Source organism: Nanorana parkeri, unplaced genomic scaffold, assembly GCF_000935625.1.
Source record: "Nanorana parkeri isolate BGI_ZX_2015 unplaced genomic scaffold, ASM93562v1 scaffold986, whole genome shotgun sequence".
NCBI lineage: Eukaryota > Metazoa > Chordata > Amphibia > Anura > Dicroglossidae > Nanorana > Nanorana parkeri.
Genome location: NW_017307254.1, coordinates 493,735 through 510,393, shown reverse-complemented (window position 1 = coordinate 510,393; position 16,659 = coordinate 493,735). Strand labels below are relative to the sequence as shown.

Genomic DNA, 16,659 nt, shown 5'->3' with positions numbered 1-16,659 from the left:
TACAGCTGGCTCTGCCTCTAGATGGGCAGAGCCAGCCATCACTCACGCAGCTGGGCGGATCCCGTCATCTACGTCGGGATCCGCTCCAGCTGCGGCGTCTTAGTATACCGCGAGCTGTAGCTCGCGGTATACTGAGCTTAGGGTAACGGGAGGACGCTAGTTTGTGTCCTCCCGTTACCCTAAGGAGAACTATGGGGGAAAACACTGACCCCATAGTTTTCCTTTTAATTAGGTGTTTTTATGGCTTGGAACAACTGGTCTCCCATCCAGTAATAGAGGCTGCAACTGCGCGCCTCCTAGATTCTTGGAATGTCACCATGCCTAATGCTGCTGGGGTTTGCTCTGAACTGGAACAAGTACTACATTTAAGAGCCTGACAGTGTGCATTGCTGGAAGGGAACCTTGTATGCGACATAACAGCAGTTCTAAAAGGTTCACTTTAAAGTTGGCTTCAGTTCATTAAAGTCGGTTATTTGACGTAACTGACCATTCCTTTTTATTTTTGTTTTTTGTTTTTTTTTGTTACCAAGGTTAGCAAAAACCTAACGCTCAAACATCATGAATTATACTTGGCATAGTTATGCTTTGAATGACAGTAACAATGTTATCTACGGCTGAGGCTGTCAATCAGCATTACTCATAGAAATAGTTGCTATAAACTGCGTTGTTACAAGGAAAAAGCTAGAATAAAAATTCTACACCAAAGCGTACATCAAAAGTAAAACATGGATATATACAGTAGGTCTGCTGGTCCCTCTTGCGGCAACCAATATGGATCTGTCTGGGAAGGAGGCATTGATTGGCTGAGCAGCCAGTCGGAATCTCCAACCCATGCAGATCTAGTCCTTTTCCTGCAGCTAAGAGAGGAAACATGAAGGGGCAGAATGTTTATAATAACAGTCTTAAGGGAGATCAGCAGACCCTAAGGGCCCATGCGCACCACTGTGCTGCAGTAATGCTTGTTACATGCTTTGGTGTGTTGCAGAACCATTCATTTTCAGTGGCAACCCATACACCTTTACAACACGCATTGCACTGCCATTTGTTGTGCTGTGCTGGGATACAGAAAATGCAGCAGATGCGATTTTTAGGTCCTTTGTCATGCATCAGGAACCCATTCATTAAATGGACTGCCTTAATGTGACACACATGCAGAGGATCTGCCTGGTGTAAATGGGCCCTAAGTCTAATTTTGGGTTTAAGTCCGCTTTAAGTGGGTTATTTGTATCTGTAATTGAAAACAGATTTATCCTATAAGCTGGCTGAGGTCAAACCTTAGCAGTGTGTCAGGCTGTGAATCCCCTGTTGTAGTGCTTAAGGACAGATAAACAGTAGACTTTGCCAGGAGGTATATCTGTCATGTGACATCAGCCGCCCTGGAAAGAAGTAGACCGATTTTGCTGAGGTTTCGGAATGGAAAGTATTTTGCATGTGGCTGTTACAAGGTGGTTGGAAAAATGTACTGGCTGGCTTGGACTGCAGTGTATCTGGAAGCCAAATGATTTGGGAAGGAATGCAAATTTGTCTACTTTAACATTTCTTTTATATGGAATAAAGCTTCAATAACAACTAGTGAAAATATTATACAAGGCTTGTAGAAAAGGATTTTTTTTATTTTCAACAATTCATTTTAAAGGTAACCGCTCACACTTGTGTATTTCAACTAAGTACTTGGCAGTGTGCCTCAGGTGTCACTTTAAAGAGCGACATCAGGACGCTTTATCTTAAAAATTTAGGTGGAAATAAGTGTAAGCCTCAAATTGCTCTTTGGCTGTTTTTAAGAGCTCAGGCACTTTGAAAATTCAGATTCCCTGCAGTGCTTTCGATCCCTGCACATACTGGTTCGAGTGCCTGCTTGCAGGGTACTACATTAAATAGTCTTGCTCATCAACTACTGATAGGTTATATTTAATATGCAGAGCAGTGATCTGGAACCGGACGTGTGCCAAAAATGGTAGTGCTGTGGGGAAACGGTTATTCAAAATTAGTGGTGCAGAAAAACAAAGCACAAGACATACTTGTGTATTTCACATGTGAATTTAGCTTGGACTTGAAAATGTGACATTCTAACGTGGTCCTGGCCTCGCCTTTTATCTACAGCTTGGATGAGAACTGCCCCAGGCAGCCTGCCTCTCCCAGTCTGAATTCCACTCTGCAAGTACAAATGGCCAATATAATGACAGATCATGGTACAAGTAATGATTTTAGTACATAACTGGGTTAAAGAGAGCATTTTATAGCAACACACAATTCTGCTTTGATGTGTGCGGTGAGTTAATGCTTGTCAGTTAACATGCATTGCATTGAAGCAGCCCATTCATTTGAACACGAATGGCACCCCATTCACTTCCATGTCCTCCCACTCAATAGACCAGGGGTTGCAAAACCGGCCCTTCAGCTATCATGAAACTAAAAACCCATTTAGGCATTGCAGGACTATAACAGCCACAGACATGACTTCCAGCGGTAGATGCAAGATGGAACTTGTAGTTTCACCACAGCTGCAGGGCTGAAGTTTGACTACCCCTGCACTAAACCATATGAAACATCAGTGCCATTAACTCTTTTCTTAAACTCCACATTCCTCAACCAATTAGCTTTTTTAAGGTGGCCATACACTGGCTGAATTTCGTCTGGATTTTAATGTACCGGCCGAAATTTGGCCAGTATATAGGGCTGTCGGTTCCCTTTCAGCCGGCGTTCCTCGATCAGCTGATCGAAGGAGCCAGCTGGAAAATCTTTGTACGATCAGAGCGGGCAGCCAATGAGCTGCCCGCTCTGATCGGGTATTCTCACAGGTGGCGGCGGCACCTGTCAGAATACAATGCAAACATCGGCGGTTCCTCGATCGATGCGCCGTTTGTGTTGATGGAGGAATAGTGTCAATTTCTTCTGTTTAGCTCGCAAGTTGAACGAAAGAAATTGACAGGTGTATGGCCAGCTTTAGTGAGTGCCAGGACTCCTGTAGGCACAGGTTTCTCTCAGACACTCCATAGCCAGATCAATAACTGGGTTTTAAAGCGTCCAACTGATAAATGTTAAGTAAACCTGAGATTGCAGGTATATGCTGTACAAGTTGGATATTCGTTTTTGGATACAATGATTTATGTCAGACTTCTTGCTGATTGGCCCACCAGGTAGACTGTGCAGGAATGTACTGTGAAATAGAGCTGCAGCTAACGATTATTTTCAAAATCGATTAGTTAGCCGATTATTAAGTTCGATTAATCGGATAGAAAATTAAAGTTTAAAAAAACGGCTCCATTGATGGGACTGCTAGTTTGTATTGCGATTGTAGTCCATCACAGGAGCAAACTTGGAGCGGTGGAAGTAAAAAAGAAAAAAAAAAAGTGTGGTGTGCAATATAGTGAAATTAAAAGTGTAAAATTGAATGAATGCAGAATGGCACCGGCTATAGAGGACTACAAAACCCAGCAATAATGCATTATAGATGGCGGTATTCTGCATTGCGCTGTATAATGTACTATTGCTGGGTTTTGTAGTCCTCTATAGCTGGTGGTGTTCGGCATTGTGCTGTATAATGTATTATTGCTGGGATTTGTTGTACTCCTCTATAGCTGGTGGTATTGTGCTGTATAACGTATTATTGCTGGGATTTGTAGTCCTCTATACAGCGCAATGCAGAATACCATCAGCTATATAGGAATACAACAAATCCCTGCAATACATTATACATACAGTGTATAATGTATTCCTCTATAGCTGATGGTACATTGCTCTGTATAATATACAGTACAGCACAATGTACCATCAGCTACAGAGGAATAAAAATCCCAGCAATACATTATAGAGCACCATGTGTGGGAAAGTGCAGTCTTACCTGAGCAGTCTTCCAGCAACTTGCTTCCGAGATCGGGCCTGTCTATCTGCCGCTGTCATCCCCCACCTTCTCCTCCTTACTACTTCTCCCCGCGTCCCTGTGCCGGTCGTGGATGTGGGCGGGCGGTGAGCGTGAGGCGGGGAGGAGGTGCGGCGTGTGTAGCGTGGATGCGGGCGGGTCTGGCAGCGGCGAGCGTGAGGTGGGGCGCGCAACGTGTGTGGAGCTGTGGACAGGGGCACCTTATCAAAAGCCGATTAATCGATTATTGAAAAAGTTGACAACTTTTTCAATAATCGATTATAATCGATTATGTTGATTAGTTGTTGCAGCCCTACTGTGAAAACACTTTAGCTCTGTGAAGTTCTGTAACTTTAGACATTACAGGCAGACTTTAAAATTTACATTTTAGCTTCTAGCAGGTAAAATAAGACACCATGTGATCTAATAAAGTACTGTAGGCAATCAAACGTATTAGGGATATTGTTACATAGAACTAGCATAAATACCCGAGTCTTTTGATAATTAGCCTCCTATAATTCCCTGCACAGCAGCAGTCACACTAGGAGAGAGATGGGGAGCAATCTGAGCCAATCAGACTGTCAACTTTCAGTGCTAACTTGATTACAGGAGGGGAGAGCAGAGAGATGCTTTCCATCAGTGTTCTACTTTGTCTAGTCATAGGCTGGGGCAAATTTCTGACCTAGTGGTATTGCTTAACTGAAAAGTCACTGACCTGGCTGTAGAGAATTCTAAATTCTTTGGCAGGTAAAGCAGATCATGTAAACATAGTTGGAAATTGGCCTCAAGTTGGAGTGGGGTTAGTAGGCAGTGACAGAACATCACAGTATGTTCACGCACCTATGTCAGTTTCACGTTTGCTAACCCATGTTTGTTCTGGAACAAAAAGTGTTTCTTCGTTGGAGGTACATTAAATGCAGCATAACACTTCATCCACTTGGCCAACAGTCCCAAAGTATATTCAGGCTCAGTTTAGTGTGGCGTATTTCTCTTGAATGTTCTATTGAGAGCTGAAATAAACACAATGGCAACCTTGACAGTTGGCATGGCTTAAAAATAACTGTTTTGGGAAACATTAAATTGTTGGGTAAAGTTCCTCTTTAATTTCCCCCTGAGAAAAACTACCTACAGCAGCCAACACCCAATAAGTGTGCCTTTCCAAAAATGTATGATATAAATATGAAAATATAAATATATACAGTATATCTATTATAGATACAAAAGCATTTTTATATATCTACTTATGACTAATCCTCTCCAGACACTTATTGCATGGTTTAATATGTTCTGTTTTTGGATATCACATTGTTCTCGTTTCAAACACTCAAAAACCCACCAGGAATTGAATCATCCCCTTCAGAAATGCATTTACCCTCTTGGGTGGACCTTTTATACTTGACCTTTTATAAACATTAAGCTGCCCTTTAATATCTATTGAGCCACTCTCTTTAGTATAGATCGATCTTGGATAGTGATGATGTGCACGGAATAAACCTAATCCGCATAGTGTAATACTGAAGACCAATTGTATTAAAAAGAATAAACCAAATAAAACTCCTAAATATTGTGCACTTAAACCAGTGCACATAGTACAAGTTCTCCGCAGCCTCTGGTGTTTTCCACTCAGTTTCACTACAATGTTGTGCTCACATGACAGGGTGGCACATATACCCTCTCCATTATTACTTTGTGCCTTCCTTAATTCATATTCATTATACAATGGTATAAAATGTGACCACTACAGTGATTTCAGAATCCTAGATATATTGAAAGTGGGCCATTTAAATGCCTTGCTATCTTAGTCTACTCTTAGAAAATGGCACCTCCATAGTGACTTGGTAGCTGGCAATATCCTAAACCGCATTAAGCAAAAGTTTGTATGCTGCAATTGCTGACTGCCTGGCACCTTGAAGCTTCATCTTTAATTCCCTCTTCCAGATCATGTATACAAATTGGAAGCTCAGACTTCACTGGCTACTTAGGTGTTCAGGGTCAGTGATTTGCTAATTAGAGAGAATAGAATAACCAGGCAACTAGCATGCTTAGAAGAGCATTAGCAAAGGCATCACATGTGTTTTCCTCACAATGGTGTCCTTCAAAAATGGAGTTATGCACCATCCATAACTTCATCTTTAAAGGACACCATTGTGATGGAAATACATGTGATGCCATGGAAATGGAATTATGTGCTACACATGATGAACAAAATTGTTAGCATTGTTTTGAAAGCATTTTTAAATATTTATGATTGCTAACACTGACGTTCCCCAGAGCCACTTGTCATATAAATATTTTTGTTTTTTTTAGTCCCTGATCACTCTAGAAGATGGTGTATTGAAGCATGTGCAGAAATGGAATGGGAAAGAGACCACGCTGTTACGAGAAGTAAATGATGACAAACTTCTCCTTGTGAGTATATTATACATACAATAAGGAAGTTCTTTGGCTCAGTGGTGCAGATTTTATGTATACACATTCTGTGAGTTTTGACCTCCACACCTGACTTTGAGTTGAGATTGCTTTGACTTTCCATTCACTTCAAACAATTACTCACTTGTATTTGCTTAGCTATCTTGTTCAAACCACTTTGCATTGTTTAACCCCTATACAGACATAGCGCAGCACTCACCAGCCTAACCTTGTTCTTGGAGTCTTTAAGCGCCCTCTATTGAAATGTGTGAACTGCACGTGAATTAATAATGCAATGTAAAACTAATGAATTAAAGGAGAACTATGGGGTCAGTGTTTTTCCTCATAGTTCTCCTTAGGGTAACGGGAGGACACAAACTAGCGTCCTCCCGTTACCCTAAGTTCAGTATACCGCGAGCTACAGCTCGCGGTATACTGAGACGCCGCACCTGGAGCGGATCCCGACGTAGATGACGGGATCCACCCAGCTGTGTGAGTTGACAGCTGGCTCTGCCTACCTAGAGGCAGAGCCAGCTGTACCCGCCCCCTCCCCCGTCCGTTCCGCCAGTCAGCGCTGGCAGATCGGAGCGGGGAGAGGGGAATCCAGCCCCTCCCCCTGTCACGGCAGAGAGCCGTGACAGGATCGAGAGGTGAGCGAACCCGGTATGTGTTCGCTCACCTCCCGTTCTAAGGGGCCGACCTGTGACAGTCTCATTGTCACAGGTCGGCTTAGAACTATGAGGTGAGTGGAAATCACTCATCTCATGGTTCTCCTTTAAGTGTAAATCGAAGACATAGGGGTTGATATACTAAAAGGCAAATAAGCTGTTAACTTTGCAAGGGAATTTGCACTTTGCACAAGAATATTTGCCGCAGCTTGGTGAATGTGGTAAAATTTCACTTAGCATAGTGAATGAGATGAACTTCTGCTGACATCCATTTGCTTCCTTGAAGGTATTTGGGTATTCTTTGCAAAGGGAAAACTTCCAGCGCAAAGTGCAAATTCCCTTACAAAGTGAACATCCTATTTGCCTTTAGTAAATCAAGTCCACAAAAGTACAGTATGAAACATTTGAGCTTCCTTAATATCTTGCTGCAGGAAGTGTTCGGTATGGTATGGTCCAGGGGTAGTGAATTAAAATTCAAGGAGATCCGAATCATGGTCCGGACAGAACGGTCACTCAGACAGTGTCCAAACCACGGTCCGCCCCGTAGACTGCATTTACACCAGCAGCTGCACCACCACACATAGCTGCTGGTGTTCTTGGCACAGTGCTGATGTGCCAATCCCAGCACTTTGCACTGTTTATTTAAAAAAAAAATGTTGTTAGAATTTCCGCCTAGATTACATACATGTACATGCCTTATGCTCACAGAATGTTCATCAGAATCATATGGCAGGGTTGATTTTATTTTTTATTTTTCACTGTAGAATATGATTTTTGATATCATATTTTTATGTCATATTCTTGTTCTTAAGGTAAAAAGTTCAAAAGAGGAAAAAATAGCTTCCGTTCTTGCTTAAAACTCAAAAATGTGTTTAGTTACAAAGTTACAAATGATTACAAGATTAATAGCATAAAACAAAATATAGAAATATATGTAGCTGTATAAATATATTCTTGTAAGTGTTTAAAGTGTTAGTTTCTGTCCCTCATGTCTGTCTCCTGCATACCAGCGTGTGAGTCCTTTGTGCTCCAGTCCCATCTAGCCTTAACTGTAATCTGAAACTTAGGCTACTATTAGGATAGAAGGGGGATGGGGATAGAGGATTCTTGTGTTGAATGCAAACTATAATGCAAACTATAATGCATTCAAATAAACCATATAATGTTACAAGTACCAATAGTTATACATAATTCAGTGTTCTTTCTTATATGAATAACTTAATCAAGAAATATTACAGTAAAGAGATATAATACGTACTTTGTAAATACCATAAACTTTGACTTAGAATATCTCTGTCTTTCTTGATAATAAGGAACGTGGGAGGTTCTAACCAGAAGGCATGATTGATGAGTACCTTATGTGCACCCTAACCCTAATTCTACTTTCTAGAAAACTAAAACCATGGACTTTTATAAGTCAACTTGCATTTATTCCTTAACTGAACAAATGTATATAGAAAATCAATCATCACTTATGTCCATCACATGCATACATAATCTCTAATGAATAATACCCTTTTAACATTCACCCACTTAACTTTTACTATCGCAAAATGACTAACAAGGCCCTATGTGACAGCATTTTGAGGTGACACCCCACCCCTTGCCTCAAGAAGCAAAAAGTGTAAGGACACCCCTGGCTAGAGCACACATAGGTGGGCACAACAATTATGGCAGGGATATCCCACTTTTGGATTACGTAAGACCTATACGTGGATCCTGGTGGGCTGAGTAAGTCTCTGGCTTTTTATAACTAAAAAATCACTCTTGGCTGGACTGATCCTTTATCCATTTGAATATCGTTTTTATCTTCAGCATTTTTTTAAAAAGATCTGCGACACTCTGCAAAGCAAATGCTTTGTTCTTACCTCGGTTATGTGCTTCCTGGGTGTAAGCAGTAACTTAATTTATACACTTCATCTACCTTTTCATCACATAATATGTAGGCAATCGTATACAGTGATTTCTAAAAAAAAGTGACTCCAGAAGTTTTTCAAACAAAAAAAGAATGAATTATCCTTGGCCAAAATCCAGATGTGAAAATGTATACAATTCATAAGGTTGTTTTCAAAGGGATGTTGAGTTATGCCCCTGGTGCCCAACCTGCAGCATGAAGACCACATTCAGCCCCCAATACGTTTTTGTGCAGCCCTCAGACCCCAATAGTCGGTAGTTGAAGCATTGATGTGTAAAGGAGTAATAGTGGTGTTCTCTATTACCTTCATGTAACATGTTCCCAGTCTTTCACTGTATTCTACAACATGTCTAGAGTTTTCATCCAAATCTATAGCATGTCCACAGTGTCTAACCATAATCTCCTCCTAGCATGTCTGCAGTCCCTGATTACAAATACTGAACATTATATGTAACCCTGGGCCCTTAGTGATGTCAGGGGGCACAGTTGAAGCCCTCTGTACCTCGTACAATGAGGACCACTGAGTTACTGTGAGGCTATGCATTAAATATATTCTTCTGCTATAGATGTAACTGTTCATCACATTTTTCAACTTTTAATTTTGAATGCACTGCAGACACCTATTATGCGTGTGTATATGTATTTTGTTTGCTTATAGGCAGGGAATTTTAACAAACTTGGTACAATAACTAATATTAACATATACGTCCCATAACTAAAACACTGAACACTTTTTCTTTTTACACAGACTCTAACCCTAGGAGATGTCATCAGCACCCGTCACTATGAAAAAGCTTAAGAACAAGCTACATCGACCTAAGTTTAATGTCTACAGCATTTCCTCATAACCGTTTTGTTCTTTCACTACTTGTTTCCTCTCTTGCCATCTGGGCTACAACAGCAGTATTATGAATCCTTGGGAAGGTCTGATGAAGCACTGACTGAAAACTTGCTATATTTTTATTTGTGCCTCAGTGCCAAAGATGTCTGTTTTTGCAGTTTTTGTATTCTCATAGCTTACTACTTTTGGGAAAAAGAAACCCCCTGTAAATAAATACAACCATTGAACCCATCACAAAGGGCTGAAATGTTACAGGATCATCCATGTAGAACGAGCATCAACACCGCATGGTTTCTTTTATATAATGTCATTCTCTCTGATGTTTTGAAATATAGAGGTACTTTTGTTACCTGTCACTCGCTCGCAGTTGAAGCAGACATTTTGCTCGGCCTTGAGATTTTTTTTCTATTCCTTTATCCTTTCGTTTAGGACTTAGAAATATTAAGGCCCCATTTCCATCTGTACAATTTAGGCGTGGTGCACTGTATGCACATTATACATGCTTTACCATTGAATTCTATGTAACCCACCCTTGGCACATTAACAGTGCAGTAAGCAGGTCCTTTTTTTAATTCACGGTACCCACAATGCATCTAAAATGCGCAGATTGAAACTTGGGCCTTTTAGCAAAGCACCTTCAAGGCCCATTCACGTCAGCTATTGTCTATTTTTGCATTTATATGGCAAAATGCAATGGGCTAGACATCATAACCCAAATCAAAAAATCATAATTCATCTTGCACTGCTCTGTCTGGTTGGGTTACAGAATTCTGTACAGCATGGTGGCTCTTCAGTGCCTTGCCAAATAAGCCCCTTAAAGACAGATAATCCTCTTAGAAACACAACAACGTATTTAGCTGTATCCACCCGCAGTATTTTGCATTTGTACACTAGTCTGTGAAACCCTTAATACATTTTTATAGTACCAGAGGAATACGTGGGTTAATATATGGACTTATCTTGTGAAAAATAACAAGCAAATAACTTTTGATTGTTTTAAAAGTTATTAAACAAGCAGGAGAATGTAGCAAGATGCGCATGGTGATATGTAAAATGGAATATGTGTATCTATTTGTTATTGGGTGCTACAGTGTTATTTTTACACCCTTCTAGTATGCTGCATTGGGTTCACTCTTGGTGGAAAAATCCAAATGTGTACAATTCTTTTTTTTTTTTTTTTTAACCTATGCTGTTGTATCCACAAGTTTGTTTTGAAGTCCAGTTATTAAGAGTTTTTTCCTAAAATACTTAAATAACTTGAGTTTCCTTATATCTTGTACTGGCTAATAACCATTCCTATACATTGTTCAGGAGTCAGAGGTAACAAGCACTGAAACTGTCATGGTTTCCTTGACAGCCGTATTGTAAAGTGACCTGTCAACACTGTAACCCAATTAAATATTGATTTGTCAAAACAGTTGTATTATTCCTACAATGAATGTGCTTTGTAGACAAAAAAGTTCCATGTTAAATAAACTTCCGTTTACTAAACAACTTTTGGCTTTGGCTTGTAGTTATTTCAGCATGAAGGTAAGGACCTACCGATTCTTGAAGAAGATCTTCAGCCAAAAATAACAAAACCAGCTATTGCTGCAATATTTAGAATATATATACTTTTACTTGGCTATTTCTTTTTATCCTATCTTCGGTCCAGAGATTCCACAGTACTTTTTTTGCCACTAGATGTCCTCCGTGGGTTCGCATCATTGAACCCACTTCCTCTGAGCCCAGGTTGTTCTTGACCTGTCCAAGCATGTTACCGTACAGTGAAAGAAGAATCGGCACAGTGATGAGTTCATCTCTCTGTCACTCTGTTCCTATCAGAATTCTTCTTTTTAGCACATGAACTGATCGGCTGCTTGTGCTTCTTCCTTTCGCACTCCAGCCATGTTGTACTGAGACTGCAAAAGGTTGATAGCAAGTCTAATTTATGCACTTATATTGTTTCTATACAGGAAAATTGTATTGGCCATTAGTAAATGAGCCGAATGAGCACCTGGCTATAGCAGGTAAGCATAGATTAACCTGGAGTGATGCACATATAGTTTTTTTTAATGCAAGCAGTATAAGTAAAAAAGCAATTTATTTGATGTATTATTCATTACAAAGTTGCATCAATTTGTTGAGCTTATGTACCGATTCACACCATATGCGTTGGGACTGCCGTTTTTTCTCCAGCGGGGCCCCAATTCAAGACAAGGTAATTTGCCTTGTCACAGATGGGCAGCACACACCACTGAGTTGTGATAGCAAATGGTGTGCGTTGATCAAAAGTATGGCATGCAATACTTCTTTTCAGCGGCATGCAATGCAGAACAACCACATCACAAAAAAAAAAGTACACAGTGCAATGTGCCAGGAGTGACGCATCAGCAGTGTGCTGGGCACTGCATACCAGCTGCTGTGCAATCAGCACACAGTCTGACTCCAGCCACTGTTTGGTTTTTTTTGCTATACGTGGGTGGGGAAGATTTAACATTTCTGCAGGTTTTTATTACTGTATGGGACACCATTGGGGAGATATTCCTTCACTTTTATGATGTATTAAAAATTACAGAGCTGCATCAAATAGTGTCTTTTATACCTGTCCAGAGTTCAGCTTTAAAGTGACCTTTATAAGCACAAAATATTTGTACTGAAAATGTATATTTCTTAAATAACTATTTGAAGTTATTTACTGTATGGTCATGAGCTTTTTATAATATTTCTTGGGGCTCTTGTAGATGGGTGTTATCTTACGTTCCCTGAACCTGTTTAGCATATGTTCATGTACTCTCACTTTAATAAATCCTTTAGGTCACAGCTGGTCAAAAACCTTTACAGCACTCGAAGGAGTTGGCAAACTCTATGCTGTGCATTTGCATCCAAAGCATAGCTCTCAGTTGGTGTACATTGAGACATGGGACCTGCTCCTGCAATAAGCTGAATAGGCAATCTCTCTACCAGGAACAGATTTTCAGAGCCAGGAGGCTTCAGACAGAATTACTAAAAACTGATGTCCTTTAAAGTGGACCTAAACTTAAGACGCAATTTTAGCCCTAACATTTAGAAATGTTAGGGCTGCTGCACAAGGCCTCCAAGGTCAGTGTATCATAAAAAATAGCCTGATCTTTGTTCCTGGGAGCCACAGGTACAAATCAATAACAGGTTCTGACTTTAGACAGTTAATTGCATCCAGGGGCATACACCCGAAACTGTACACATTCGGAGCAGCAGACAGTCTGGAACAAATACACTCAAAACAGGCAGAGTAGAGCTGCAGCTAACGATTATTTTCAAAATCGATTAGTTAGCCGATTATTAAGTTCGATTAATCGGATAGAAAATAAAATACATTTTTAAAAAATGGCTCCGGTGATGGGACTACTAGTTTGTATTGAGATTGCAGTCCATCACAGGAGCAAGCTTGGAGCGGTGGAAGCGGTAAAAAAGAAAAAAAAGAAAGTGTGGTGTGCAATATAGTGAAATGAAAAGTGTAAAATTATATAGCAATGAATGCAGAATGGCACCGGCTATAGAGGACTACAAAACCCAGCAATAGTACATTATACAGCACAATGCAGAATACCGCCAGCTATAGAGGAATACAACAAATCCCAGCAATAGTACATTATAGCTGGCGGTATTCTGCATTGTGCTGTATAATGTACTATTGCTGGGTGTTGTAGTCCTCTAAAGCTGGTGGAATTCCGCATTGCGCTCTATAATGTACTATTGTTGGGTTTTGTAGTCCTCTATACAGCGCAATGCAGAATACCACCAGCTATATAGGAATACAACAAATCCCAGCAATACATTATACATACAGTGTATAATGTATTGCTGGGATTTGTAGTCCTCTATAGCTGATGGTACATTGGTCTGTATAATATACAGCACAATGTACCATCAACTATAGAGGAATACAAATCCCACTATCCCAGCCATAGATTATAGAGCACCATGTGGGGAAAGTGCAGGCTTACCTGAGCAGTCTTCCAGCAACCTGTTTCTGAGATCGGGCCTGTCTATCGGCGGCTGTCATCCGCCCACACCTGCTCCTCCTTACTTCTTCTCCCTGCGTCCCTGTGCCGACCGTGGATTTGGGCGGGCAGTGAGCGTGAGGCAGGGAGGAGGTGTGGCGTGTGGAGCATGGATGCGGGCGGGTCTGAGGTGGGGAGGAGGTGTGGCGCGCAGCGTGTGTGGAGCCGTGAACAGGGGCAACCAATCGGAAGCCGATTAATCGATGATTGAAATAGTTGACAACTTTTTCAATAATCGATTATAATCGATTATGTCGATTAGTTGTTGCAGCCCTAAGGCAGAGGCTGTACACTAGTAAATGCTGTTATTTCTTTGTACAGGTGGGCTGTACACAGATCTGGCTGTTTTTCTTATGGTACATGGACCTTTGCGCCCATGTGAATGAGCCCTAAATTGTGCCTAAACAGGTAAATGTTTCAGTGTACTTTTTTTTTCTTAAATTCCTCTTAAACAATATAAGTGCACTTCCTGGTATCCGAGGATGCCTAGGCACCACTGTGCCTACAGCTGTATACAGTAGCTATATATCTGTAGTGTGAAATCTAAGGCACTCCTGCCTCTGACTGCTGTCTCACCAGATTTGGAGTGAGCTTTAGTAATGTCACTATTGTGCTGCACACTATTCACCTTGCTGGACATTTTGATGGAGACAGGGCTTTGCTTCCACAAATCAGAGACGCAATGCAGGACAAGGCATGGCAAGTTAGGAATATGGAAAAGATCAGCTGCAGGTAGTCAATACTGGGGACTAGTCATTTGCGTTTTGCTTGCTCTTTTTTTGGCCACAGCTTCCAGAGTTCAGTTCCTCTTTAATAATATAGTAATTGATTAGTCTTAGCAAAGAGCATCCTATTCCGGAATCATTTACAAAACATTAACTATCATTCTTGTTTTCCTCTGACTATGAACAGGCTTCTAAAATGCACCACTGTCAGTACTTTCAATAATACGTATACTGAACACTCCAGGATGAACCGAGAAGAAACAAGTTTTTTAAAACATCACTACCTGGTGATTCTCTGGCCTGGAACAAGCATACAAAATATACTTTAGACTTCATTGGCAGCATGCTTGTTTTGAGCCAGATGCTTACAAAGTACCAAAACCCATGATGTCAATGGATCTAAAAGTGCCATTTGGTGAGTCTGTGTGATGAGGCCTCAATATTAAAGCTACCCCAGGCATCATTAGTTTTAGCCAAACTGGACCAATGTAGGTATGCAATCTAAGTATGCCATAGCCAGAGCTATTTTAGCACTGGCCGTGATCTTCTGGGTGCCAGTACTGTGCTGTGCTTCATGGTTTCACTTCTGAAAACACAGGCAGTTGCTCTCTCAGCACAGAGACCATTTAGAGAATGCCTGGTAACTTTATTAATGAATAAATGGAGTTCTCTAATTGGACGAAGGGTGGATTGTGACATCACTGCCCTTCATCCAATCGGAGACATACTTTAAATGTATTTTGTTAAATGTGAGCTGTGTAAATAGCTAAATTTGGCTTGCTATTGGCCTCTTGTAGTTTCTGTTCATCATTCTCCTTCTTTTACTGCCTAGACACATGCTGAAGGAAGGTCAAGACCTGTAAGTGTTACTTAACTGCAGCAGAAAAAAAAAATCGGCTCCCTTTTACAGTATGTACGTCAACATTTAGCTGTTTGCTGCTTTAAAGAAAACAAGTTTTAGTTATGGAGCTTTTTAGATGCGGTCACATACCCTTTGTTAAAGTACTCTATACTGTATTAAAGACACAAGGGTGGGCTAGGATTTATAAACTATGGAGACATTGATCAAGCACATCAGTATCACCGTCACAAATCAGGCTGCATCTCACTCAGCAAAGTCTCTGCCACAGGTTTACAGTCCTGTATGTCTGGGCAGACAAGTGCGACAGTTTGCAAAGTTACAACAGCTTTAGTACAGAAGCTGAGGCAGATTTTCCCCTCTAAAAAGTCACATAATTAGGACGAGGTCAGGATCAGGTTTTATTTAGTCACAATACCTCTTACAATCAGCTGAGGAAGGAATGTATGTCTCAAGCTGTAGTAAAGCTGTTGCATGAACTGTCTCGCTCCTCCCGTTCAGCATTGTGTTGCCATGCCACAAAATTGATAAATGTCCCCCTATGAGTTAATACTTTTCTAAGACCTGGTTTCTCACCTGGGCTTTTCCAACTGCTCAAAAAGGCCTAACACAAGAAATCCCATGATTTTCAATGGCCCCTCTTCACACCTGAGCAGCAAAACACTAGCAAGACAACGCCAAATGCCAGAAAAGGTACACAAGCTTCTCTGGAAAGTTAACAGCGTGTTTTTGCCCCATAGACTTCAATGGTGACATCCAAAAAATCATGGCAGAAGCATGTTGCATCTTTTTGTGTGCATTTTTACGTGAGTTTGTTCTTTGCCTGCAATGTTTCTTAAGCTGCCAGTCAAAATGCACTTCTTCATATACGTGTACATGTTCACGTACGTGTACAAACGCATGTCAAAATGTGCAAAACGTACAAATAACCGCACGCTGAACCGATGCCGCCTAGGTGTGAACCTGGCATAAGGAAAAAAAGAAAATACCAATATGATGGGTTAACTTTTTTTTTTTTTTTTAAGACAAATCCTGTTACCATCAGCATGGCCTTACCCTGTGTTTGCTTTGCTGCAAAACTTCCTAGTTACCACTAGAGAAGACAAGAGACCAGCTGCGCTTGGAGCTATATGAGCAGCCTGTCCTCTGGGAGCAGAGCAGGAAGTACTCAGAGTCAGGGGACTGCAGACTACATTGATGGAAACAGGATATATATGTTATGTTACCTTCATATTGGCTGTTTTTCAGAGGTTGCTGGCTTACATAGTAAAAGTGGATTTATATTTTAAACTTGTAAAAATATTTCCATCCAAAGGAAACAGAGGTATACAATCTTATTGTTTTCATGAATCTTCTGTAAA

At 40.8% G+C, this 16,659-nt stretch overlaps 1 protein-coding gene across 1 annotated transcript in view; it reads left to right on the top strand.

Annotated features, from left to right (window-relative positions):
- The window catches only part of FABP3 (fatty acid binding protein 3), a 24,120-nt gene extending 14,316 nt beyond the window's left edge, over positions 1–9,804 (top strand). The window contains exons 3-4 of the mRNA XM_018566886.1: positions 6,167–6,268; positions 9,600–9,804. Of these exons, the coding sequence (XP_018422388.1) occupies positions 6,167–6,268; positions 9,600–9,650 (153 nt within the window). The 3' untranslated portion in view covers positions 9,651–9,804. The remainder of the gene's footprint in view (positions 1–6,166; positions 6,269–9,599) is intronic.
- The last annotated feature ends 6,855 nt before the right edge of the window (positions 9,805–16,659 follow it).